This window comes from Leucoraja erinacea, chromosome 21, assembly GCF_028641065.1.
Source record: "Leucoraja erinacea ecotype New England chromosome 21, Leri_hhj_1, whole genome shotgun sequence".
Classification (NCBI taxonomy): domain Eukaryota; kingdom Metazoa; phylum Chordata; class Chondrichthyes; order Rajiformes; family Rajidae; genus Leucoraja; species Leucoraja erinaceus.
Window position 1 is genome coordinate 130,001 of NC_073397.1, and position 26,218 is coordinate 156,218.

At 48.2% G+C, this 26,218-nt stretch overlaps 1 protein-coding gene across 1 annotated transcript in view; it reads right to left on the reverse strand.

The window, feature by feature from the left end:
* Positions 1 to 26,218, reverse strand: part of LOC129707149 (potassium voltage-gated channel subfamily KQT member 2) — a 124,938-nt gene that overhangs the window by 3,881 nt on the left and 94,839 nt on the right. Inside the window, 4 exon segments of the mRNA XM_055651920.1 lie at positions 12,688 to 12,811; positions 19,542 to 19,673; positions 20,599 to 20,707; positions 22,141 to 22,355. Of these exon segments, the coding sequence (XP_055507895.1) occupies positions 12,688 to 12,811; positions 19,542 to 19,673; positions 20,599 to 20,707; positions 22,141 to 22,355 (580 nt within the window).

Consider the following 26,218-nt stretch of genomic DNA (forward strand, 5'->3'; position numbering starts at 1 on the left):
TGGAAATCATCTACACCCCCCTGCTTCGAAAAATGGCTCAATGAAATGATAATAATCATACAGATGGAAAGGATACGCTTCTACAACTCCAAGGTACCAAACAACTTTTTAAGTGTTTGGGGACCATTTATCAACCATCTCAAAGTCCAATAATTTCATAATTTCATATTATCTGCAGTGATGTAGTCCTGTGACCATTACTTCTGCTTTTGCAATGCCTGACTGGGTAGCACCATGTGGATTGTACCAATACTGTTATGTCTGGCGGCTTTGTTTTATTTATTTATTTATTTTTAATTATAATTTTTTTTTTTTCCTTCCTTTTTTTTCCTGTTGTCTTTTTCAGTTTTTATTTTTTATTTTTTTGTTTGTTTTGTTCTGTTTTGTTAAAAAATTGTATAAAATAATAAAAAATATTAAAGCTACTAACTTATTTAGCGGGCTCTGTCATATATCCAGATATTTACGTTGACCATCCACAACATTGTCTATCTGGTATTCATTAATGCTATCAGTTATGGTAACATTTAACCACCAATCAACTACATGGCAAAGTAATTGGGATATAACCATATATAACCATATAACAATTACAGCACGGAAACAGGCCATCTCGACTGTTCTAGTCCGTGCCGAACACATAATCTCCCCTAGTCCCATATACCTGCGCTCAGACCATAACCCTCCATTCCCTTCCCATCATATAACATATAACAATTACAGCACAGAAACAGGCCATCTTGGCCCTACAAGTCCATGCCGAACAAATTTTTTTCCCCTTAGTCCCACCTGCCTGCACTCGTACCATAACCCTCCATTCCCTTCTCATCCATATGTAGGTATGTTACAAAACCTACCTGAATCGTCATTAGGAATCTGCCCTCAGCCAGGCCCGCGATTTTGGCGCTGTTTGGAGGGGGCGGGTTTAAAACGCGATTTTTACTAGGCTGTACTAATCGCACATGTTCAGCCTAGTAAATCATTAACGAAAAATCGCTGCAAGACCCGGTCGCAAAAGGTATTATTAGTTTTATAGGCCTCGATAATATAGTTATTAATAGTTTAAAATTACTGTTTCATCTCGCAACCTCTCGCAGCCCCAGGGTTTTATAGAGCAAACAATTAAAGGTATGTACCTTATTTTTACATTAAATGGGGCATATATATAACCCTATATATCAAATTATCTATAACGAATAGCTCATTTTGGGCTTTTTATATCCCGCAGTATTTTTCTCGGCACTTGAGGGCACTAATCCAGCGCGATGTCAACGTTCTAAACCGGCGCGTTCCACATGAACCCACTAGAAAGCCGATTTAAATGGGCATTTATTTACAGCAATTGAACACTAAATTCCTTCCATTTGGCCTATAAATTAATGTAAATTAGATATAAAAATCATGTTATATTGTGAATTATTTGTGAATAATCTTTGGACACTTAGGCTATTTAAAAATGTTAATCTTTCCTTAAGAAATGAGCGTTTGATTATCCAAGATCACAGCTTTTTTGTAATGTCCATTGAAAATCAATAGGGAACAAGATGCTAATTTCCAAGTATGAAAATGGTCATAACTTTTTTAATACTTGAGATATGAAAGTGAATTTGGTGTCAAATTAAACTTATTGTTATGCTTTATCTGATGGGATAAATTGCAGACTTGATTTTTTAAATCTCAACATTTTGTAACATTGCTACCATATGCCTATCCAATTTATTTTTAAATGATACAGGTGCACAACCTTTTATCCGGTGTTCCAGAAACCGAAAAGCTCCGAAAACCGGCCATTTTTTCCGGATGTCGTCTGCGCACCAAAGCTCGCGTTTGGCGCCAAACCTGACCCAAAACGACCCACGGTCAACCCAGGTCTGTACTACTGTAGCGGCTGCCTCCTCCCTGGAGACCTGGAGACGCTTAAACATCTGTAAATCATTGCTTAAATGTTAGTCAGTTAGTTTGGAGGGCTTTTATGTGAAGGGGGGTGAAGGGGTAAACTTTAATTCTTAGTCCCCTACCTGGTCGGAGAGGCGGGGAGCGGTCAATGCCTTACCGGGTCGCTGTGCAGTAAGCTCCGCAGCGCTGTGGCCGGTCTGGCCGCGGGCGGCGCCAGTTGTAGCTCCGACCCCGGCAACTCTACCCCTGGCTGCGAGGCGCTCCAAATCCAGCGCGGCCCGCGGCCGGACGCCCCAGCTCCGCGAATGTCGGGAGTCGGCGGCGTCGCAGCGCTGGGATGCGGGCAATGCCAAGCTCCGGAGCGCTGTGGCCGCCGACACACAACATCGCGGAGCGTCGCTGGATTTGGAGCCGCGCAGCCAGGGGTAGAGTTGCTGGGGTCGGAGCTCCAACCGGCACCGCCCGCGGCCGGACGGAGCCCCCAGCTCCGCGGCTCCAAATCCAGCGACGCTCCGCGAATGTTGGAAGAAGGCGGCCACAGCGCTCCGGAGCTTGCCGCACGGCGACCCGGTAAGGCATTGCTCGCTCCCCGCTGGTATCCCAGGGCTGCGACGCCGCCGACTCCCGACATTCTCGGAGCTGGGACGTCCGGCCGCGGGCCGCGCTGGATTTGGAGCGCCTCGCAGCCAGGGGTAGAGTTGCCGGGGTCGGAGCTACAACTGGCGCCGCCCGCGGCCGGACGGAGCCCCCAGCTCCGCGAGGTTGGGAGTCGCCGACCAGGTAGGTAGGGGACTAAGAATTAAAGTTTCCCCCTTCACCCCTACACCACCACCACCACATAAAATCCCTCCAAACTAACTGACTAACATTTATGCAATGATTCTCCCGGTCTCCGGGGAGGAGGCAGCTGCTCCAGACTTTTCAAGCCGCCCGCGCTACCTACCTAATCTACGTTAAAAATCTTCCATTCTGAAATCCGAAAATGTCCGAAATCCGACAAGTGTCTGGTCCCAAGGCTTTCGGATAAAAGGTTGTGCACCTGTACCAATGAACCTGCCTCCACCACTTCCACTGGGAGCTCATTCCACACCGCCACCACTCTCTGCGTAAAGAAGTTCCCCCTCATATTACCCCTAAACTTCTGTCCCTTAATTCTGAAGTCATGTCCTCTTGTTTGAATCTTCCCTATTCTCAAAGGGAAAAGCTTGTCCACATCAACTCTGTCTATCCCTCTCATCATTTTAAAGACCTCTATCAGGTCCCCCCTTAACCTTCTGCGCTCCAGAGAATAAAGACCTAACTTATTCAACCTATCTCTGTAACTTAGTTGTTGAAACCCAGGCAACATTCTAGTAAATCTCCTCTGTACTCTCTCTATTTTGTTGACATCCTTCCTATAATTTGGCGACCAAAATTGTACACCATACTCCAGATTTGATCTCACCAATGCCTTGTACAATTTTAACATTACATCCCAGCTTCTATACTCAATGCTCTGATTTATAAAGGCTAGCATACCAAAAGCTTTCTTTACCACCCTATCTATATGAGATTCCACCTTCAAGGAACTATGCACGGTTATACCCAGATCCCTCTGTTCAACTGTATTCTTCAATTCCCTACCATTTACCATGTACGTCCTATTTTGATTTGTCCTGCCAAGGTGTAGCACCTCACATTTATCAGCATTAAACTCCATCTGCCATCTTTCAGCCCATTTTCCAAATGGCCTAAATCACTCTGTAGACTTTGGAAATCCTCTTCATTATCCACAACACCCCCTATCTTGGTATCATCTGCATACTTACTAATCCAATTTACCACACCTTCATCCAGATCATTGATGTACATGACAAACAACAAAGGACCCAACACAGATCCCTGAGGCACCCCACTAGTCACCTGCCTCCAACCCGATAAACAGCCATCCACCATTACCCTCTGGCTTCTCCCATTCAGCCACTGTTGAATCCATCTTGCTATTCCTGCATTTATACCCAACAGTTGAACCTTCTTAACCAACCTTCCATGAGGAACCTTGTCAAAGGCCTTACTAAAGTCCATATAGACAACATCCACTGCTTTACCCTCGTCAATTTCCCTAGTAACCTCTTCAAAAAATTCAAGAAGATTAGTCAAACATGACCTTCCAGGCACAAATCCATGTTGACTGTTCCTAATCAGACCCTGTTTATCTAGATGCTTATATATATTGTCTCTAAGTATCTTTTCCATTAATTTGCCCACCACTGAAGTCAAACTAACAGGTCTATAATTGCTAGGTTTACTCTTAGAACCCTTTTTAAACAATGGAACAACATGCGCAGTACGCCAATCCTCGGGGACTATTCCCGTTTCTAATGACATTTGAAATATTTCTGTCATAGCCCCGGCTATTTCTACACTAACTTCCCTCAATGTCCTAGGGAATATCCTGTCAGGACCTGGAGACTTATCCACTTTTATATTTTTCAAAAGTGTCAGTACTTCTTTTACTTTGAACCTCATAGTATCCATAGCTACTCTACTAGTTTCCCTTACCTCACATAATTCAATATCCTTCTCCTTGGTGAATACCGAAGAAAAAAAATTGTTCAATATCTCCCCCATCTCTTTTGGCTCTGCAGATAGCTGTCCACTCTGTCTCTCCAATGGACCAATTTTATCCCTCCTTATCCTTTTGCTATTAATATAGCTGTAGAAACCCTTTGGATTGACTTTCACCTTACTTGCCAAAGCAACCTCATATCTTCTTTTAGCTTTTCTAATTTCTTTCTTAAGATTCTTTTTACATTCCTTATACTCCTCAAGCACCTCATTTACTTCATGCTGCCTATAATTATTGTAGATCTCCCTCTTTTTCCGAACAAGATGTCCAATTTCCCTTGAAAACCAGGGCTCTTTCCAATTTTTACTGTTTCCTTTCAACCGAACAGGAACATAAAGATTCTGTACTCTTAAAATTTCCCCTTTAAATGTCCTCCATTTCTCTTCTACATCTTTCCCATAAAACAAAATGTCCCAGTTCACTCCTTTTAAATCATCTCGCATCGCATCAAAGTTAGCCTTTCTCCAATCAAAAATCTCAACCCTAGGTCCAGTTCTGACCCTCTCCATAGTTATATTGAAACTAATGGTATTGTGATCACTGGACCCGAAGTGCTCCCCAACGCATACCTCCGCCACCTGTCCAGTCTCATTTCCTAACAGGAGGTCCAGCACTGCCCCTCCTCTAGTAGGTACCTCTATGTATTGCTGCAAAAAACTATCCTGCACACATTTTACAAACTCCAACCCATCCAGCCCATTTACAGAATGTGTTTCCCAGTCTATGTGTGGAAAGTTGAAATCTCCCACAATCACTACCTTGTGCTTACTGCTAATCTCTGCTATCTCCTTACATATTTGCTCTTCCAATTCTCGTTCCCCATTTGGCGGTCTATAATACACCCCTATAAGTGTTGCTACACCTTTCCCACTTCTCAATTCCACCCAAATAGCCTCCCTAGATGAGCCCTCCAATCTATCCTGCCAAAGCACTGCTGTAATATCTTCCCTGACTAGCAATGCAACACCTCCACCTCTTGCCCCTCCAATTCTATCACACCTGAAGCAACAAAATCCTGGAATATTTAGTTTCCAATCACAGCCCTCCTGCAACCACGTTTCACTGATATCCATCCATATAACTATCCAATTTATTTTTAAATGATAAAAACGAACCTGCCTCCACCACCTTCACTGGAAGCTCATTCCACACAGCTACCACTCTCTGAGTAAAGAAGTTCCCCCTCATGTTACCCCTAAACTTCAGTCCCTTAATTCTCATGTCATGTCCCCTTGTTTGAATCTTCCCTACTCTCAGTGGGAAAAGCTTTTCCACGTAGCAACGTAGTAACAACAAATAGTAGCAACATTACCAGCTACTGAACATTGTACCTTCCTATGAGCTGAGATACTAGTGTTCAAACTATCTCCATACCTGTAATATGGGGGCAAATGGATTAATCTGGAGTGTTATCATGGAATTCATCTGCATAGGAAGGATTATGGTTGTACACTTCCACCTGTTTTGAGTAACTTCTTATGTGTCCTGATGTGTTACTGAGCTTGTAATACTTAGTGCCAATGCGAATTGAGTTAAACGTGTTATATATTAAATTACTTACTTCTAGTGAAGCATTTGCTCAGTAATGCACCATTTTGCATGTCCGTTTATAAGTTAACAACATCACAGTGGTGGCATGTACCAAACCACTTGGGCGTAGAACATCGATATTAGGTGACAATTTATTAAAATTGGTAACCGTATGTCGTCAAACATGTTTGACCATCAGTAACTCACCTATCAGGTGAGCTAAATGCTGTAAACAAACATTTAAACCAAAAATATTTGCTGAGATTACTAAGCAATATGGACACCAGATATCGATTTCCTTATATTCAATTAAATCGCCACGTACTAACCTACGTCGCATGAAACCAATCTCAAGGCAGCGGGGATGGATACATTCCCGCGTATTGAGGGGTGGGGGGGGAATCTAATCTCTATGTTCTCCCTTCCTTCTACCTCTTCAATAGGTACTACGGCTTCATCAGTCGGGTACTACGCAAATTACAGTGGACTAAGTCCACAGGCATGGATCCCAGTGATCCTCAACATGGTCATTAAAAGAATTGCAAAATTGGGAAGACCACTGCTGTGCTTGAATCAGCAGCACTATCAACATGATGACAGCATTCCGTCGCATATCCTAGGGAACATACATAGAAACATAGAAATTAGGTGCAGGAGTAGGCCATTCGGCCCTTCGAGCATGCACCTCCATTCAATATGATCATGGCTGATCATCCAACTCAGTATCCCATACCTGAGGAACATCAAGAAATGGGAAACTGTTCCAAAACAGGAACTACACATTCAACTACAACAAAAAACTGTACTGGAGTTCCTGGCAGGTCTTCACCACAATGAAGGAAATGTTCTGTCAGCCTACTCAACTTGGGCACCACGACAACAGGGCAAAGGGTACCACTCGCTGGTGATCAGATACAGGAGAGGTATATTCAATCCATTCCCCAGAAATAGGTACACCCAAATTGGGATGTCAGTGAAATCCTGACATACCTTAGGAGATGATCACCAGCCAGGTCACTCACTCTGGAACAGCCTACCCTGAAGATGGACATGCTGGTGGCCTTACCTCAACACAAAGAGCCAGTTCTCCCATCTACTGCGATTGAACAACATGGTTAAAACACCAGATAGTGTCACATTTCCCATTCAAGGACTGGCCAAACAGAACAGACCAGGAACATCAGGTCCAGTCATGAAATTCCGGGCATACCCACCTGAACCACGTTTTATGTGTCATGACCCACTTAGAGATCTACATCGACACAATAAGGAATATCGAGGGAGAGGAAAAAGCCTTATGGGTCAGCCACAAGAAACCTCATGGTCGGGTGACGAGCTAAACTATCTCTAGTGGCTCAAGCAGGTACTGGGAGTTGATGGAGTAAATACTAACGTGTATAAATCTTATTCCACCAGGGCAGCTTCCACGTCAGTAACTAAGAGGATGGACCACATCCTGGCTACAGCAGGGTGGTCTAGGGAGTATACGTTCCAAACTTTTATAACAAACCACTGACAGAACCTGTATCGTTTGCAGAAAAAGAATCTGCAAAAAATATATAATTTAAGCCAAGGGAGCATTTGGTCTTGTTGTTGTTAATAACACCATTATTGTTTTTACAAACAGATTCATGGTTGATTACGATAACATACTTCCTCCCTCGAATGACTTCGTATGACCTGTTACACGGTTTGAAATCACAGAGCTTTAAAATCTTCACGTAGTCACTCACGTGACTCCGAAGTAAAATAGTAAGATTAAACGAGAACTCACCAGTTTTAAGTTTGATCTGTATTTTATGAGGAATTACGATGAGGGATTACGTGCCCTCCGCTCCCACCCTCAATAATATGGGTCAAACTGATAAACTGATGTCTCCTTTTCTTTACTGTGTTTACTTCAATAACTGTGTCTATCTGTGATTCCACATCGCTGCTTTGAAGTAATGCCGCGCATGCGTGCTGAGCGGGCTCTTCACGTAATCCCTCATCGTAACTCCTCATAAAATACAGATCAAACTTCAAACTGGTAAGTTCTCGTTTAATCTTACTATTAATTAACCATCTATTCACCAGATCCCATTTACTACCCATCCATTAACCAAATGATCAACAACCATGAACTAGCCATCCATTAACAACCATTCAATTCACTAGTCACCCATAAACCAGCTGCTCTTTAACCAGTTGTTAACTAGATTCGCAGTAACCATTTGTACATAACCCATCCTCAGTGGATCTGATAAGGTCTGCACCAATCCCCACCCAGGGCCAGGCAGAATCTCTTCATGCTGCAACTGATCCTGAATATAATGCCTACCCAGCAATGGCCTGTTTCTGCTTCCCTGGGACCATTGATGCTCCAAGTATCAGGTGACACATCCGTTAGTGGAAGTGTCCACACACTCCCAAAATAAAGTGTCGCTCTGTACCCAGGAGTAAACATCACCAACAACTTGTCCTGGACCAGAACATCAAATCAACTCCTCCACTTCCTTAGAAGGCTTAGGAAGTTCGGCATGTCACCAACAACTCTCACCAATCTCTACAGATGTGCCGTAGAAAGCATTTTATCAGGATGCATCATAGCACGGATTAAGAGCTCCTCCATCCAAGCCCGCAATAAACTACAGAGAAATATGGATGCAGCTCAGACAATCACACAAACCAACGTCCCTACCATTGCCTCCATCTATACTGCACGCTGCCTCAGCAAAGCCAGCAGCATAATCAAGGACCAGTCTCACCCGGACACTCTCTTCTCTCCTGTCCCATCAGGCAAGAGATTCAGAAGCATAAATAAGCACACCTCCAGATTTATGGACAGTTTTTTCCAAGCTGTTATCAGGCAACTCAACCAAAGAAACATAGTAAAATAGGTGCAAGAGTAGGCCATTCAGCCCTCTGAGCCAGCACCACCATTCAATGTGATCATGGCTGATCATCTAAAATCAGTACTCCATTCCTGCTTTTTCCCCATATCCCTTGATTCCTTTAGCCCAAAGAGGTAAGTCTAACTCACTCTTGAAAACATCCAGTGAATTGGCCTCCACTGCCTTCTGTGGCAGAGAATTCCAGATTTACAACTCTCTGGGTGAAAAAATGTTTCCTCATCTCAGTCCTTAGTGGCCTATCCCCTATGCTTAAACTGTGACCCCTGGTTCTGGACACCCCCAACATCAGGAACATTTTTTCTGCAACTGGCCTGTCTAATCCTTTAAGAATGTTGTTTCTATAAGATCCCCTTTCATTCTTCTAAACCAGGGAATACAAGCCCAGTCGACCCATTCTTTCATCATATGTCAGTCCCGCCATCCTGGGATATAACCTGGTGAAGCTACGCTGCACTCCCTCAATAGCATTAATGCCCTTCTTCAAATTAGGAGACCAAAATTGCACACCATACTCCAGGTGTAGTCTCACCAGGGACCTGTACAACTGCAGTCAGACCTCCTTGCTCCTAAACTCAAATTCACTCATAATGAAGGCCAACATGCCATTAGCTTTCATCACTGCCAGCTGTGCCTGCATGCTTACTTTCAGTGACTGATGTACAAGGACACCCAGGTCTCGTTGCATCTCCCCTTTTCCTAATCTGACAGCATTCAGATAATAATCTGCCTTCCTGTTCTTGCCACCAAAGCGGATAACCTCATACTTATCCACACTCACCCAACCTATCCAAGTCACTGTGCAGCCTCATAGCATCCTTATTGTAGCTCACACTGCCACCCAGCTTTGTGTCACCCACAAACTTGGAGATGTCATATTTAATTCCTTCGTCTAAATCGTTATTGTAAATAACTGGGGTCCCAGCTCCGAGCCTTGCAGCCTCCCACTAGTCACTGCCTGCCATTCTGAAAAGGACCAGTTAATTCCTACTCTTTGCTTCCTGTCTGCCAACCAGTATCCATGTCAATACCCTAACCCCAATACCATATGCTCTAATTTTGCACTCTAATCTCGTGTGTGGGACCTTGTCAAAGGCTTTTTGAAAGTACAGATACACCACATCCACTGGCTCTCCCTTATTCATTCTACTTGTTACATCCTCAAATAATCCCAGAAGATTAATCAAGCATGATTTCCCCTTCATGCTGGCTTTGACAAATCCTGTCACTGTTTTCCAAATGCGCTGCTATAACATCTTTAACAATCAACTCAAGCATCTTCCCCATTACCGATGTAAGTTTAACTGGTTCCCTGTTTTCTCTCTCCCTCCTTTCTTAAAAAGTGAAGTTATTGGCTACCCTCCAGTCCACAGGAACTGATACAGAGTTGAGAGAACAATGGATCCACGATTCTAGGGCCACCTCCTTGAGTACTCTGGGATGCAGACCATCAGGCCCTGAGAATTTATCTGCCTTCAGTCCCAACAGTTTACCCAACACCATTTCCCAACTAATGTGGATTCCCTTCAGTTCCTCCCTCCCATTAGATCCTCGGACCCCTAGTATTTCTGGGAGATTGTTTGTGTCTTCCTCAGTGAAGACAGAACCAAAGTACAGGTGCACAACCTTTTATCCGGTGTTCCAGAAACCGAAAAGCTCCGAAAACCGGCCATTTTTTCCGGATGTCGTCTGCGCACCAAAGCTCGCGTTTGGCGCCAAACCTGACCCAAAACGACCCACGGTCAACCCAGGTCTGTACTACTGTAGCGGCTGCCTCCTCCCTGGAGACCTGGAGACGCTTAAACATCTGTAAATCATTGCTTAAATGTTAGTCAGTTAGTTTGGAGGGCTTTTATGTGAAGGGGGGTGAAGGGGTAAACTTTAATTCTTAGTCCCCTACCTGGTCGGAGAGGCGGGGAGCGGTCAATGCCTTACCGGGTCGCTGTGCAGTAAGCTCCGCAGCGCTGTGGCCGGTCTGGCCGCGGGCGGCGCCAGTTGTAACTCCGACCCCGGCAACTCTACCCCTGGCTGCGAGGCGCTCCAAATCCAGCGCGGCCCGCGGCCGGACGCCCCAGCTCCGCGAATGTCGGGAGTCGGCGGCGTCGCAGCGCTGGGATGCGGGCAATGCCAAGCTCCGGAGCGCTGTGGCCGCCGACACACAACATCGCGGAGCGTCGCTGGATTTGGAGCCGTGCAGCCAGGGGTAGAGTTGCTGGGGTCGGAGCTCCAACCGGCACCGCCCGCGGCCGGACGGAGCCCCCAGCTCCGCGGCTCCAAATCCAGCGACGCTCCGCGAATGTTGGAAGAAGGCGGCCACAGCGCTCCGGAGCTTGCCGCACGGCGACCCGGTAAGGCATTGCTCGCTCCCCGCTGGTATCCCAGGGCTGCGACGCCGCCGACTCCCGACATTCTCGGAGCTGGGACGTCCGGCCGCGGGCCGCGCTGGATTTGGAGCGCCTCGCAGCCAGGGGTAGAGTTGCCGGGGTCGGAGCTACAACTGGCGCCGCCCGCGGCCGGACGGAGCCCCCAGCTCCGCGAGGTTGGGAGTCGCCGACCAGGTAGGTAGGGGACTAAGAATTAAAGTTTCCCCCTTCACCCCTACACCACCACCACCACATAAAATCCCTCCAAACTAACTGACTAACATTTATGCAATGATTCTCCCGGTCTCCGGGGAGGAGGCAGCTGCTCCAGACTTTTCAAGCCGCCCGCGCTACCTACCTAATCTACGCTAAAAATCTTCCATTCTGAAATCCGAAAATGTCCGAAATCCGACAAGTGTCTGGTCCCAAGGCTTTCGGATAAAAGGTTGTGCACCTGTACTGGTCTGCCATTTCCTTGTTTCCCATTATAAATGAATGTCTCTGATTATAAGGGACCTACATCTGGCTTCACTAATCCTTTCCTTTCCTTTTCTTTACATATCTAAAGAAGCTTTTACAGTCAGTTTTTATATTCCCCGCTAGCTTTCTTTCATGCTCTTTTCCCCCTCTTAATTAGCCCCTTTGTCCTCTGTTGAGTTCTAAATTTCTCTCAATCCTCAGGTTTGCTCCTTCCTCTGGCCAATTTATATGCCTTTTCCTTGGATTTAACACTATCCTTGATTTCCCTCATTAGCCACTGTTGAGCTGCCTTCCCCATTTTATTTTTTCGCCAGACAGGGATGAACAGTTTTTGGAGTTCATGCATGCGGCCTTTAAATTTTGCCACTACATCTACACCATCAACCCTTTAAGTATAATTTGCCAGTCTATCCTAGCCAATTAACATCTCATACCTTCAAAGTCTCCTTTCTTTAAGTTCAAAATGCGCTGCTATAACATCTTTGATAGACCCCTGTCTCTGATATAACCGTGTCACTCTCCATCCTAATGCAGAATTCCACCATATTATGGTCACTCACTGTTGTCCAAGGGGCTCTGCACAATAAGATTGCGTACTAATCCTTCCTCATTACACAATACCCAGTCTAGGATGGCCTGCCCTCTATTCGGTTCTTCTACATATTGGTTTAAAAAAACATCCCGTATACATTCCAGGAAATCCTCCCCCTCAGCGCTGCTATCACCAATCCTGTTACCATCTATCTCCTTTACTGGACTTTATGTTGCACTGTTACCCTTATCCTGTATCTGTACTCTGTGGACGGCTCAATTGAAATCATGAAATCATGAAATCATCTTTCTGCTGATTAGATTGCATGCAATGTAAAAGCTTTGACTGTACCTTGGTACACGTTACAATAAGCAAAACTAAACATACCTGTCGCTCCATCTTGCCAAGCCGCCCCATCATGCTAGGATCCTCAGGGATGTCTGGCTCCGTTGGGATCTTGGAGCAATCTTTCTCCTGTATCTGGGGGCCGCGGCCAACGATTTGGTCCACCCTAGCATGGAGGGGGTGGGGTGGGGGTGGGGGGGGGTGGGGGGAAACAGATCAGGAAATAGATCAGAATGTAAACCGGCCGCTGACTCGCCAGCGACAAACCAATCATCAGCAGAGGTTAGGATCGTAGATGCATGGCAACAGAGTCAAGGTTAGTGGAGCTCTTGGAAGAGAAGGAGTTGTCTGCAGAGATAGGGGGTTCTTTTTAAGGAGAGGATTAATGGATAGTAGTCTTTCTTTTTTTCATGATGAGGGTGGGGAATGATTGAGCGAAAGCCTGAATCAGATCAGAGCAGCATTTATCAGGACACTCGCAGTGAAGCAGCTCTAATGTGCTAGCGACATGCAGGTAATGGAACAGGCAGCAATACACCGAGCCATGGAGCAGGGAATGGAGGCATCTATGGGAGGCAGCTACTGATGTTAAGTGAGTTGTCTTCAAACACATGGCGTTGTCGAGAAGCAGGGCAGAGGTAGGCACTCTGTATGGTTGGTTAGAAACCACCCTGCCGCCAGTGTAACAGGTTCAATATGTAAGGGTGAAGGGTGGTCTCGAAGGGGAGTGGGGTTTTCGTACATATCTCCCAGCCAGAGATTCCCAGCACAGTGCAATAGATATACAAACTAGCATCAGCCAGCGTTTATATACAAAGACAATTATTCCACACTCAGTCAGGGGTGGTAATAACCATCTGTATACACACAGAATCACTTGGTGTGAGGGGGGGGGAGATGGAGAGCAGGGTGGACAGTGGTCACAAATTTCAGTGTTGGGTTCAGTTCTGTCGGTGATTGCAGTGCGACCACCCCAAGTAGTTCACGAGATTAATTGCAAGAAGACCACAAAACTTCTGGAAAAGCTCAGCTGGGCGAGTGGGCTTGAGGGGCAGAGGGTCAGTCTGCATTTCGGGTCGTGGATGAACATGGGAGAAGATGCTCGGTCCATGGAGGGTGAAAGACATCGAGTTAGACTGGAGCCCTGGTGCCCACAGACATCGCTAGTGTGGACACTGCCTCATCATCCCAATGGTCTACAGAGAAAAGCTCCAGCTGAGTGGCACAACTGTAGAGCTGCTGCCTCACAGTGCCAGAGACTTGGGTTCCATCCTGACTATGGGTGCTGCCTGTGCTGTGTTTGCAATTTCCCCCTATTTAGTCCGGGTGCTCCTGTTTCTCCAACATTCTAAAGACGTGCAGGTTTGTAGGTTAATTGCCTTTTGTAAATTGTCCCTAGTGTGTAGAACAGAATAGTGTACGGGTGATTGATGGCCAGCGCGGACTCTGTGGGCCGAAGGGCCTGTTCCATGCTGTATCTCTAAAACTAAAACTAAACTAAAGCTCACGGACAGGCAAGAGATGAGAAGGAAACACTTACACTAACTGAGTCTGAAGAAGGGTTTCGGCCCGAAACGTCACCTATTTCCTTCGCTCCATAGATGCTGCTGCACCCGCTGAGTTTCTCCAGCAATTTTGTGTACCTTGGATGGACTAACAACTGGCATGACGAGCACTGCTGGGAGGTCACAAGAGGGGAGGGACTGATGTGAGATTGAGGCCCCTCTCTGAACTACACACAATTCACTGAAGGAAGCTCGACTGGTGGGTGAGGGGGAAACCAGTGACAGGGCTGTGTGGGGAGAAGGGAGAGGGTGCAGTACACAACTTCAGCATGGAGCCGTGGCTGTGACTGTTCTTCCACCGGTCCAGCATTAAGAAAGAACCCTACGCATCTATAAACCACTCTTAATGAAGGAAGGTTGTGCAACCATCACAGTCAGTTACTTACAAAAGGGACAGTTTTATGGGGCATCTTTAAAGAGGAAGTGCCCAGATATTGGGAGAAGTAGTTATGGGTTAAAGGACTAGAACTGAATGTCCTTCACTAAACAGGTACAAAGGCAGTGGGGAAGCAAAGGTGGAGCAGTATTCAGATTCTGCAGGGTTGCAAAGTCTGCAATAAGGTTTGGTTCAATGGTTCAATTATGTTTTTATTGTTGCATGTGCAAATTGCAAACGCAGTGAATTGTTTATCTTATAAACAGTCCAGTAAAGTATTGCCATCCCCAAGCTCATCCCTGATTAACAAGTGTACAGATCCTGAGTTCAAGAGGTTTTGCACACACACAGATGACACTTTAATACACCAGGACAAACGTGTCCACAGAAATACCTCAACAAGCTGCCTGCAGTCGTGTCCGACCCTGGGAACTGCTCTCCGAGAAGGGCAGGGAGGGGTCCGGTAATGGGGGAGACACCCTAAACACAGGTGGCCCTGTACTGGGGATGGTTCTGTGATTCTTTGTGTGAGGCTCCTTGTCGGGTTGGTGGCAGATGGTAACTTTGTACAGAGCATGCCAATAGTGTCAGGATATCGGGGTGAAAGTGGTTGGCACAGCGCCTCACACATGCTTCCTGCCCTCACTTGATGCTCACTCCACAACATGCTCACATGCAAACGTCCATCAGCAACATCAAACCCCAAGCTCTGGTGCTCTGGTTTCCGCTCAGCTCCTGGCAGAAGAACCACAAACACTCCCAATCGCTTGAAAGCAAGAAAGCTTTGACTGTCATCTGCCGCACTGTGCAAGCATTCCCAGCTAAACCCCTTCATCAGTCACTCCTCTACGTCTTAACCCAGCCCTCCGAGACTCTGCCGAGAGGGTCTACAAATTTAACGACACAATTTGAAGCTAATTTGAGCAGATTTTATTATTGTGGTTAATCATCCCCATTACTTACTGTCGAAGGGGTTTGGCTGTTTGAATAATCATTCTTGAGTGAAAAAAAAGAACATTCTGTTGATGAGGCCTAACCTAGGAGAGTATTGGACTGAATCTTTGGACCTGGTGAGGACTTCTTTAAGCTTCTTATGCCGGGGAGTTGAAGGGGGCGGGGGACCCACAATCATATCTATCCTGGCAGAGTGAATAAGAGAGAAAACCAGCAAAATGCATCATGAAGCAACATCAGGAGACAGCAAGGAGGTTGTATCATCACATACAGAATGTTAACTTGGCATACCTAAGCATTGGGTCAGAGGGAGCCGTTTGTCAGGGGAAAGTCTACTCGTGGGTTCCTCCAGAAACACAGCGATGGGACCGTCCTCCAGAGAAGATCCACAAACCATGTCCTGCTCTGGACCTCTCATTGTCCAGTCCTCCTGCTCCACATCTATTACACATCTCTGTGGAAAAGACGGCATCCCTCACGCTCAACTTCTCCATCGCCACTGCATCTGCTCACAAGATGAGACTTTCCATTCTAGGACATCCAAGATGTCCTCTTTCTTGGCTAAACGCACCACCAGGTTTACATTGTTGTTCCAGTTTGTAGGTTAATTTGATCTCGGTAAAAAATTGCCCAGAGTGTGTAGGGAATGGATGAAAAAGTGGGATAACATAGAACTAGTGTGAATGGGCGATCAATGGTTGGCATGGACCTGGTGGGCCAAAGGGCCTGTTTCAAGGCTGTATCTCTAAAATAAACTATCGTACTTATCGTACGTAAATTTAGAAGATTGAGATTAGAAACTTACAACATTCTTAGGGGGTTGGACAGGCTAGATGCAGGAAGATTGTTCCCCATGTTGGGGAAGTCCAGAACAAGGGGTCATAGTTTAAGGATAAAGGGGAAATCTTTTAGGACTGTGATGAGAAAAACATTTTTCACACAGAGAGTGGTGAATCTCTGGAATTCTCTGCCACAGTAGGTAGTTGAGGCCAGTTCATTGGCTATATTTAAGAGGGATGTAGCCCTTGTGGCTAAAGGGATCAGGGGGTATGGAGAGAAGGCAGGTACGGGATACTGAGATGGATGATCAGCCATGATCATATTGACTGGTGGTGCAGGCTCGAAGGACCAAATGGCCTACTCCTGCACCTATTTTCTATGTTTCTATGTACCAAATCCTGTAATCACCAATAAATGAATCAGTAATTCACTCTTTAATCTCCATGTTTAAGAGATTCCAAACTGAATGTTTGCAGTCTATCCACACAAGCATTGTTGACACTGGTATCTGTTCATGGATACCTTCACTCCTGCATTCTGGGACCTTCAGTCCAGTGGAATTATCATGATGGGTACTGACCACGGCTCCGTGCAGCTTTAACGTAAAGTATCAGTTGGAAGAAAGGCCAGTATTACGGTTATAATTTCTAAGTATCTTTTGTACATATCTAAGAATATTTCGTGATTACTAAGTCAGGGGATATGGGGAGAAGGCAGGAACGGGGTACTGATTGGGGATGATCAGCCATGATCACATTGAATGGCGGTGCTGGCTCGAAGGGCCGAATGGCCTACTCCTGTACCTATTGTCTAAGTTTAGTTGCCGCCATCTTCCACACTTCCAGCATTATAACAATTTGTCTGATCAATCTCTCTGATCAGTCTTTCTATTATCCAGCAGTAATAACCTCACAATTCCCTACATTATACTGCACCAGCCACGGTTCTGCATCTCAGCAGCTTCTGCTTTGTGCAAGGTATGGAGGAGATAAACTAACGTTTTACCTCAGGATAAGATCAGAACCGTCAGCTTCTAAAATCATGAAATATTGAACAATCTGGGGCATTTTACTCTGAAAGAAAAAGTTGAGGGATGGTTAGAAGCTTCCTGATCGCAAATGGTTGTTTAAAGTTCAAGAACAGATGGTGATTCCACTTGTCCTAGTCACAAAGCACGGAAACGGACCCTTTAGCACATGTCCATGCAAACTAAGATGCCCCATCTAAGTTGAACCCATTTACCCACATTCCTCTAAACCTTTCTATTCATGTACCTGTCCAAGTGTCTTAAATGCTGTTATAGTCCCTGCCTCAACTACTTCCTTTAGCAGCTCGTTCCATATATCCACCACCCTCTGTATGAAAAAGCTACCACTATGTTCCTATTAAATCTTTCCCCTCTCACCTTAAACCTATGTCCTCTGGTTCTTGATTCCCCTACCCTGGGAAAAGGACTTTGTGCATTCAACCTATCTGTTCCCCTCATGATTTTATACAACACTATAAGATCTTCTCTGCGCTCCAAGGAATAAGTCCTAGCCTGCCCAACCTTTCCCCAACTTCAATACACAATTTCCTGACTGATATTGTCCAGCATGCCAAAACCTTTCTTCAACACCCTGTCCACCTGTATTATAAAAGTGTTTGCGGGGCTTATGAGGTATTCACTCTGGGTCACTTCAGAGGCAATTAGAAACATGGAAACATAGACAACAGGTGCAGGAGTGAGGCTTCGAGCCAGCACCGCCATTCAATGTGATCATGGCTGATCATCCACAATCAGTACCCCGTTCCTGCCTTCTCCCCATATCGCTTGATTCTGCTAGCCCTAAGAGGTCTATCTAACTCTCTTTTGAATGCATCCAATGAATCGGCCTCCACTGCCTTCTGAGGCAGAGAATTTCACAAATTCACAACTCTCTGGGTGAAAAAGATTTTCCTCATCTCAGTTCTAAATGGCCTACCCCTTATTCTTAAACTGTGGCCCCTGGTTCTAGACCTCCCCAACATCTGGAACATGTTTCCTACATCTAGCTTGTTCAATCCCTTAATAATTTTATATGTTTCTATAAGATACCCTATCATCCTTCTAAATTCCAGTAAATACAAGCCCAGTTGTTCCATTCTTTCATCATATGACAGTCCCACCATCCCGGGAATTAACCTTGTGAATCTACGCTGCACTCCCTCAATAGCAAGAATGTCCTTCCTCAAATCAGGAGACTAAAACTGCACACAATACTCCAGGTGTCGTCTCACCAGGGCCTTGAACAACTGCAGAAAGACCTCTTTGTTCCTGTACTCAAATCATCTTGTTATGAAGGCAAACATGCCATTAGCTTTCTTCACTGCCTGCTGTTCCTGCATGCTTACTCTCAGTGACTGATGTACAAGGACACCCAGCTCATTAAGATGCATCTGGTTACTCAGAAATATACAGTAGAGAAACAGACCCTTCAGCCCAACTCCTCCATGCTGGCCAAGGTGAGAGTCTCACTTAACCATATAACAATTACAGCACGGAAACAGGCCATCTCGACCCTTCTAGTCCGTGCCGAACACGTATTCTCCCCTAGTCGCATATACCTGCACTCAGACCATAACCTTCCATTCCCTTCCCGTCCATATAACTATCCAATTTATTTTTAAATGATAAAAACGAACCTGCCTCCACCACCTTCACTGGAAGCTCATTCCACACAGCCACCACTCTCTGAGTAAAGAAGTTCCCCTTCATGTTACCCCTAAACTTCTGTCCCTTAATTCTCAAGTCATGTCCCCTTAGCCTTGCCTTGCTGATCCATCTATCTGTTAACCTGAAGTCACGTGCAGGCCAGATTGGGCTACGAAAGGCCTGCAGATGCTAGTTTATACCAAAAATGGACACAAAGTGCTGGAGTAACGTAGTGTGTCAAGCAGCATCTATGGCGAATGATGTGTAGAAGTGTCCCGACCCGAACCGTCAACTCCAGAGATGTTCTCCAGAGATGCTCCCTGACCTGTTGAGTTACTCCATTACTTGGTGCTGGGAAGGAAAACATTGGCCTTTGGGCTAGGAAACAACATTGAGTGAACCAGATGAAGGGACAGATGGTGTCTTCCCCCGGAAGAAGTAGTTGTCAGCCACCTGTTGGCGTAACAAGTGTGCGTTGTTGTTGGTGCAACTGTCACCCGCAGTGTGCCGTTGGAAGGGGCTGTGGGGGCAGAGAAAAGGTGCTTGCCTGGACTGCAGGTTCTTGATCCTGGACAGCATGTCCAAGTGTCCAGCCGAGTACTGCTCAATCACATCCATCACATCGTACGGCCGCAAGCTCTCCTTGAACTTCCGCTTGGAAACCAGGAACCTCATGATACTGCAACGGAAGAGAGACAAAGCAAGACCTGGAGACCCAACAGGATGGGGAATGCTGGGTCTGCAAGGAGCTATGGTGGGCAATTCTACCCTTCCTTTGGCCTCTGCCAGACACCCAACTCAATGGGTCAATGGTAATTTTTGTCACATGTACCGAGGTACAGTGAAATTCATCTTTGTGTCCAGTTCAGTACAAGTATCACCATTCAAGAGCACTTAGATACATCTTAGATTAGCATCTGAGATATAGTACAAGTGTATAGCAGTAGTGCACTGAGACAGTGTACAGAGTGGCGAAATTTGGCACCAGTTTCAAGACCCAGTTGTTACAGAACTTTATAACTATTTGGCAATGAAAGGTGGCGTACAGTTACGGCCTACAGGGGAGGTGGGCTGGGCAATGGTTGGGTGTGGGGGCTTACTTGGACTTCCAAAACTAATTATCACCCCACATCCCTGCCCGCCCAACACAAATACAACTGACCCATATTCCCCCACCCTCCTCCCTCCAACTGCCAACTGCTTTGGTCAAGAGCAAGAGGATCACCATGTTTAGGTGTCCTTGAGACTCTTGAAAGGCGCCCATAAATAACATTTATTATTAATTATTATTATGTTGGGGCTTCTGACCCATCCCCCACAAGACCCACCCCCCCAGACCCACCCCCAAACCTCCCCCAGACGCACCCCCTCCAGACACAAACCCCCAGACCCAGCCCCCCACCCCTCCAGACCCACTCACCCCCACCACAACTCACCCACCCCCACGATCCACCCACCCCCCAAACCTCCCCCAGGCCCAGACCCATCCCCCAAACCTCCCACAGACCCACCCCCTCCAGACCCACCTCCCCCCCCCCCCCCCCCCCCCCCCCAGACCCACCCCCATCTCCCAGCAGGAGGTCAAAATGGACTCCAGGTCTTACCACAAGGCTCGGATGGACACCTTCAGCCCGGGCGTCAGGTCGTCCGAGACAAACTCGCACTGGTAGCTCCTGTTGTCTGGGATGAGTTCATCGGGCAGACTGCCCTGGTCTGAAAGACAGACAGCACGACCATGGGAAACAGCAGAGGGGAGGGGTCTCCGGGACCAGTGTCCAATGAAAGTCGCTCCTCATCAGCACCCCCTCCATCCACAACATTGCCGCCCCAACAGATGGCCATTCAGCCCATCGAGCTTATTCTATACCCAGGTGTCTCCACATCTTGCTTGTTCTTGCTTCCCTTCCGATACCTGCAGTCCCAAAAAGGGTCTTGACCCGAAACATCACCTATTCCTTTTCCCCAGAGATGCTGCCTGTCCTGCTGAGTTACTCCAGCATTTTGTGTCTATCTCCATCCCAAATCCTTCCCTTAGTGGAGCCCCTCCCAGTGTGGTCCCTCCACCGTGTGGCTCCTCCACCGTGGCCCCTCCACCGTGTGGCCACTCCATTGTGAGGCCCCTCCACCGTGTGGCCCCTCCATTATGCGGCCCCTCCAGTGCGGCCCCTCCACCGTGCGGCCCCTCCAGTGCGGCCCCTCCACCGTGCGGCCCCTCCATTGTGAGGCCCCTCCACCGTGTGGCCCCTCCATTATGCGGCCCCTCCAGTGCGGCCCCTCCACCGTGCGGCCCCTCCACCGTGCGGCCCCTCCACCGTGTGGCCCCTCCAGTGCGGCCCCCCACCACCGTGCGGCGGCCCCTCCACCGTGTGGGCCCCTCCAGTGCGGCCCCTCCACCGTGTGGCCCCTCCACCGTGCAGCCCCTCTAGTGCGGCCCCTCCACCGTGTTGCCCCCCCCACCGTGTGGCCCCTCCACCGTGCGGCCCCTCCACCATGTTGCCCCTCCACCGTGCGGCCCCTCCACCGTGCGGTGTTGCCCCTCCACCGTGTGGCCCCTCCACCGTGTGGCCCCTCCACAGTGCGGCCCCTCCACCGTGTGGCCCCTCCACCGTGTTGCCCCCCTCCACCGTGTGGCCCCTCCACCGTGTGGCCCCTCCAGTGCGGCCCCTCTAGTGCGGCCCCCTAGTGCGGCCCCTCCACCGTGTTTGCCCCTCCACCATGTGGCCCCCACCGTGCGGCCCCTCCACCATGTTGCCCCTCCACCGTGTGGCCCCTCCACCGTGTGGCCCCTCCACCGTGTGGGCCCCTCCACCGTGTGGCCCCTCCAGTGCGGCCCCTCCACCGTGTGGCCCCTCCAGTGCGGCCCCTCCACCGTGCAGCCCCTCTAGTGCAGCCCCTCCACCGTGCGGCCCCTCCACCGTGTGGCCCCTCCACCGTGTGGCCCCTCCAGTGCGGCCCCTCCACCGTGCAGCCCCTCTAGTGCGGCCCCTCCACCGTGTGGCCCCTCCACCGTGTGGCCCCTCCATTATGCGGCCCCTCCACCGTGCGGCCCCTCTAGTGCGGCCCCTCCACCGTGTGGCCCTTCCACCGTGCGACCCCGCCCTCATTGCCACCCCTCCACATTGTCACCCCTACACATGTCCACACACCATCGGAGTTGTGCCGTGAGGCTGCTCCCTTCAGCCGGAAGGCGTGCCGGAAGCGGCTCCTGTCGGTGAAGCTCCAGGTCTTCTGTACCTTGTCGGGGCTCTCATTAATGTGGTCGGCGCTGGGCGATCGCCGCACCTCACCCTGCTCTGGACCATTGCCTCTGCCGCCAGGACCCTTGGGACTGGAGAAACGCTCCCTCAGGCTCACCTTGCTGCTGCAGAGACATGGGAGAGTTAGCCCATCCCAGCAGCACATCCCGGTATCGCACTGTCCCGGAGTCACAACATAGCCCGCCAATACACCATGGTCCGGCAACGACCAGTGACCCGGCAACGACCAGTGACCCGGCAACGACCAGTGACCCGGCAACGACCAGTGACCCGGCAACGACCAGTGACCCGGCAACGAACAGTGACCCGGCAACGAACAGTGACCCGGCAACGAACCATGACCCGGCAACGACCAGTGACCCGGCAACGAACCATGACCCGGCAACGACCAGTGACCCGGCAACGACCAGTGACCCGGCAACGACCAGTGACCCGGCAACGACCCAGTGACCCTGCAACGACCAGTGACCCGGCAACGACCAGTGACCCGGCAACGAACAGTGACCCGGCAACGAACCATGACCCGGCAACGACCAGTGACCCGGCGACGAACCATGACCCGGCGACGACCAGTGACCCGGCGACGACCAGTGACCCGGCAACGACCAGTGACCCGGCAACGACCAGTTGCCCGGCAACGAACAGTGACCCAATGCAAGTGGAGCACCATCCTGGCCACACATCCTCCAGCAACGCACAAGGTCTCAACGCTGAGACCATTGAGGTAAAGGATCAAGGGGTCATTGCCTCAACCTGGAGCAGCAATATCAAAGCAATGGCCTCGAAAGCACATCTACACCTCTACTCCCTTAGAAGGTTTGACATGTTCCCAACTCTCACAGAACAAGGTGTCACAGTTTAAGGATAAGGGGGAAATCTTTTAGGACCGAGATGAGGAAAACCTTTTTCACACAGAGAGTGGTGAATCTCTGGAATTCTCTGCCGCAGAAGGTAGTTGAGGCCAGTTCATTGGCTATATTTAAGAGGGAGTTAGATGTGGCCCTTGTGGCTAAAGGGATCAGGGGTTATGGAGAGAAGGCAGGAACGGGATACTGAGTTGGATGATCAGCCATGATCATATTGAATGGTGAAGGCAGGCTTGAAGGGCTGAATGGCCTACTCCAGCACCTATTTTCTATGTCTATGTCTATGTTTCTCACCAACTTCTACAGATTCTCCATTGAAAGCATGTTATTGGGATGCTTCACAGTATGGTTTGAGATCAGTTCAAACCAAGACCGCATAGAATTGTGACTTTGTACAATTGTACCTCTGTATATCAGGTAAGAAGTACAGAAATGTGAAAATGCACACCTCCAGATTCAGAAAGTGTCTTCCCGGCTGTAATCAGGCAACTGATCCATCCTATCACCAACTAGAGAGTGGTCCAGACCCATCTACCTCATCCCTTGGACTATCTTTAATTGGAGTTGACTGGACTTTATCGGCATTAAACATGCCTTTATCCTGTTTCTGTACATTGTGAATGGCTCGATTGTAATCATGTAGTCTTTCTGCTGACTGGTTGGCACGCAACAAAAAGTTTGGTTCTCGTGACAATAAACTAAACTGTAATAAACGATTACCCTGGCTACACTTCACGTTGCTTCAACCCCATAATGCACCGCATCACAACGGCATGGGAGTTTCACCAACTCACCACACCAATAAAGCACCGCCCAGCATCACTCCATACCGACACCGTCCTGGTGATAATTCCACCCAAACATCACCCCTGCAACGCACCACGTCGCACCAGAGGAAGCACCATGCCGCCAACACATCTCCCGATACAGGGCACACCCTGTGCCAACCACACACCACCCGTCTCAGATACCATCCCCCCATCTCAGCAGCAAACACGGCAATGCTCTGTTTTCCAACACCAGGTCAGCACCGTCCTGGCAACGCACAGTGTCCCAACACAGAGAGAGTGCTGTCCGTTTGAGTATAGGAGCAGGGAGGTTCTACTGCAGTTATACAGGGTCTTGGTGAGACCACACCTGGAGTATTGCGTACAGTTTTGGTCTCCAAATCTGAGGAAGGACATTCTTGCCATAGAGGGAGTACAGAGAAGGTTCACCAGACTGATTCCTGGGATGTCAGGACTTTCATATGAAGAAAGACTGGATAGACTCGGTTTGTACTCGCTAGAATTTAGAAAGTTGAGGGGGGATCGTATAGAAACTTACAAAATTCTTAAGGGGTTGGACAGGCTAGATGCAGTAAGATTGTTCCCGATGTTGGGGAAGTCCAGAACAAGGGGTCACAGTTTAAGGATAAAGGGGAAATCTTTTAGGACTGAGATGAGAAAAACATTTTTTACACAGAGAGTGGTGAATCTCTGGAATTCTCTGCCACAGAATGTAGTTGAGGCCAGTTCATTGGCTATATTTAAGAGGGAGTTAGATGTGGCCCTTGTGGCTTAAGGGATCAGGGGGTATGGAGAGAAGGCAGGAATGGGATACTGAGTTGGATGGTCAGCCATGATCATATTGAATGGCCTACTCCTGCACCTATTCTCTATGTTTCTATGTCCCGGCAAAGCAGATCGTCCAAACACCAAGACAGCACCGTCCCGGCAAAGCACTGCGTCCCAACACAGGCCACAGCTCTCCCCTCTGGCACGGACACACGGTGCCGACACACACCACCGGTCAGTAACAGCCCATCCTCCTGGCAACATCTCACTGCTGCCGAACTGAAGACTGACTCACACCCCTCCCCTGGGACACCTACCCCATCTCCCAACCACTGGCATGCCTTCCTCTTGGTCCCCACTCCTCACTGATCCCTGCCCCCCACACAAACAATGCCGCAACAGCAGGAGGTCCTTGTCCCCCCCATTCCTACTTTCCCAACGGGATGTGGCGCCCAGACACCCGCTATAGTGATGTTGTCTCAGAGGTCAGGCAAGTGGACAAAGTGGACCACCCTCTGACTCCAACCACAGGCCGTCTCCAGCAGCTCTGACCAACGCCACCGGTGTACACAACTTAAACCGGGAGGTTTGTCCTTGTTCTCACATGAACCTAGGTGTGATGCTTCACCAGTCCTTGGTTGCTCTCCAGTCAAACTCCCAAAGATCCCTGAGCACTGGTCACACCACAAGTCCTGCACCTCTCCCCACCCCCTTCCCTAAGCTGCTGAAAAAGTGTATGTTGGAGTGGAACTTCAGCTGTGCTTCTTCCCCTCTGTCATCAGGCTTCTGAACGGTCCTTCCATAAACTAGGGTACTGTCTGATTCACCTCTACCCAATTGCGGACATTGGACTATGTCCCGGGACTACTGCACCACAATGCTGAGAACTATATTCTGCACTCTGTATTTTCCCCTTGGCTTGATCTATTGTACTTGAGTTTGACAATTGTATTTCTGTATGGTGTTATCTGATCTGTTTCACTAGCATGCAAAGCAAAGCTTTTCACTGTATCTTGGCATTAACCTGAACCTAAAGGGACCGTGCTTTTACTGACTGCAGCCGTCTTGTCCACAGAATCTCCTCCCGGAGTGGATACATATTCTGGGCCACATTCACACACCTCTCCACAAGCAACAGGGACGTTGTTTTCCTTGGGATGACAATCGAACACAAAACAAGACACAAAGTGCTGGAGTAACTCAGCAGGTCCGGCAATACCTCTGGAGAACATGGATAGGTGACATTTCAGTTTGAGACCTTTCTTCAAACCCAACCTAAAATGTCGCCAATCCATGTTCTCCAGAGGTGTTGCCTGACCTGCTGAGTTACTCCAGCACTTTGCATCTTTAAAAAAAAAACAGAATCTGCAGTTCCTGTTTCTACATAGAGTACAGACTCTTGGTATTTATATCATCACCTTATGTCCGCAAGGAAACTACAAGGTAAGCTCTCACCCCCGTCACTCCGCCATGCACCAGGCATCCTCCCATACTTCACCACCCTCACTCTATGGGCCGGGAACTCCTACTCACACTGGGTTTCTC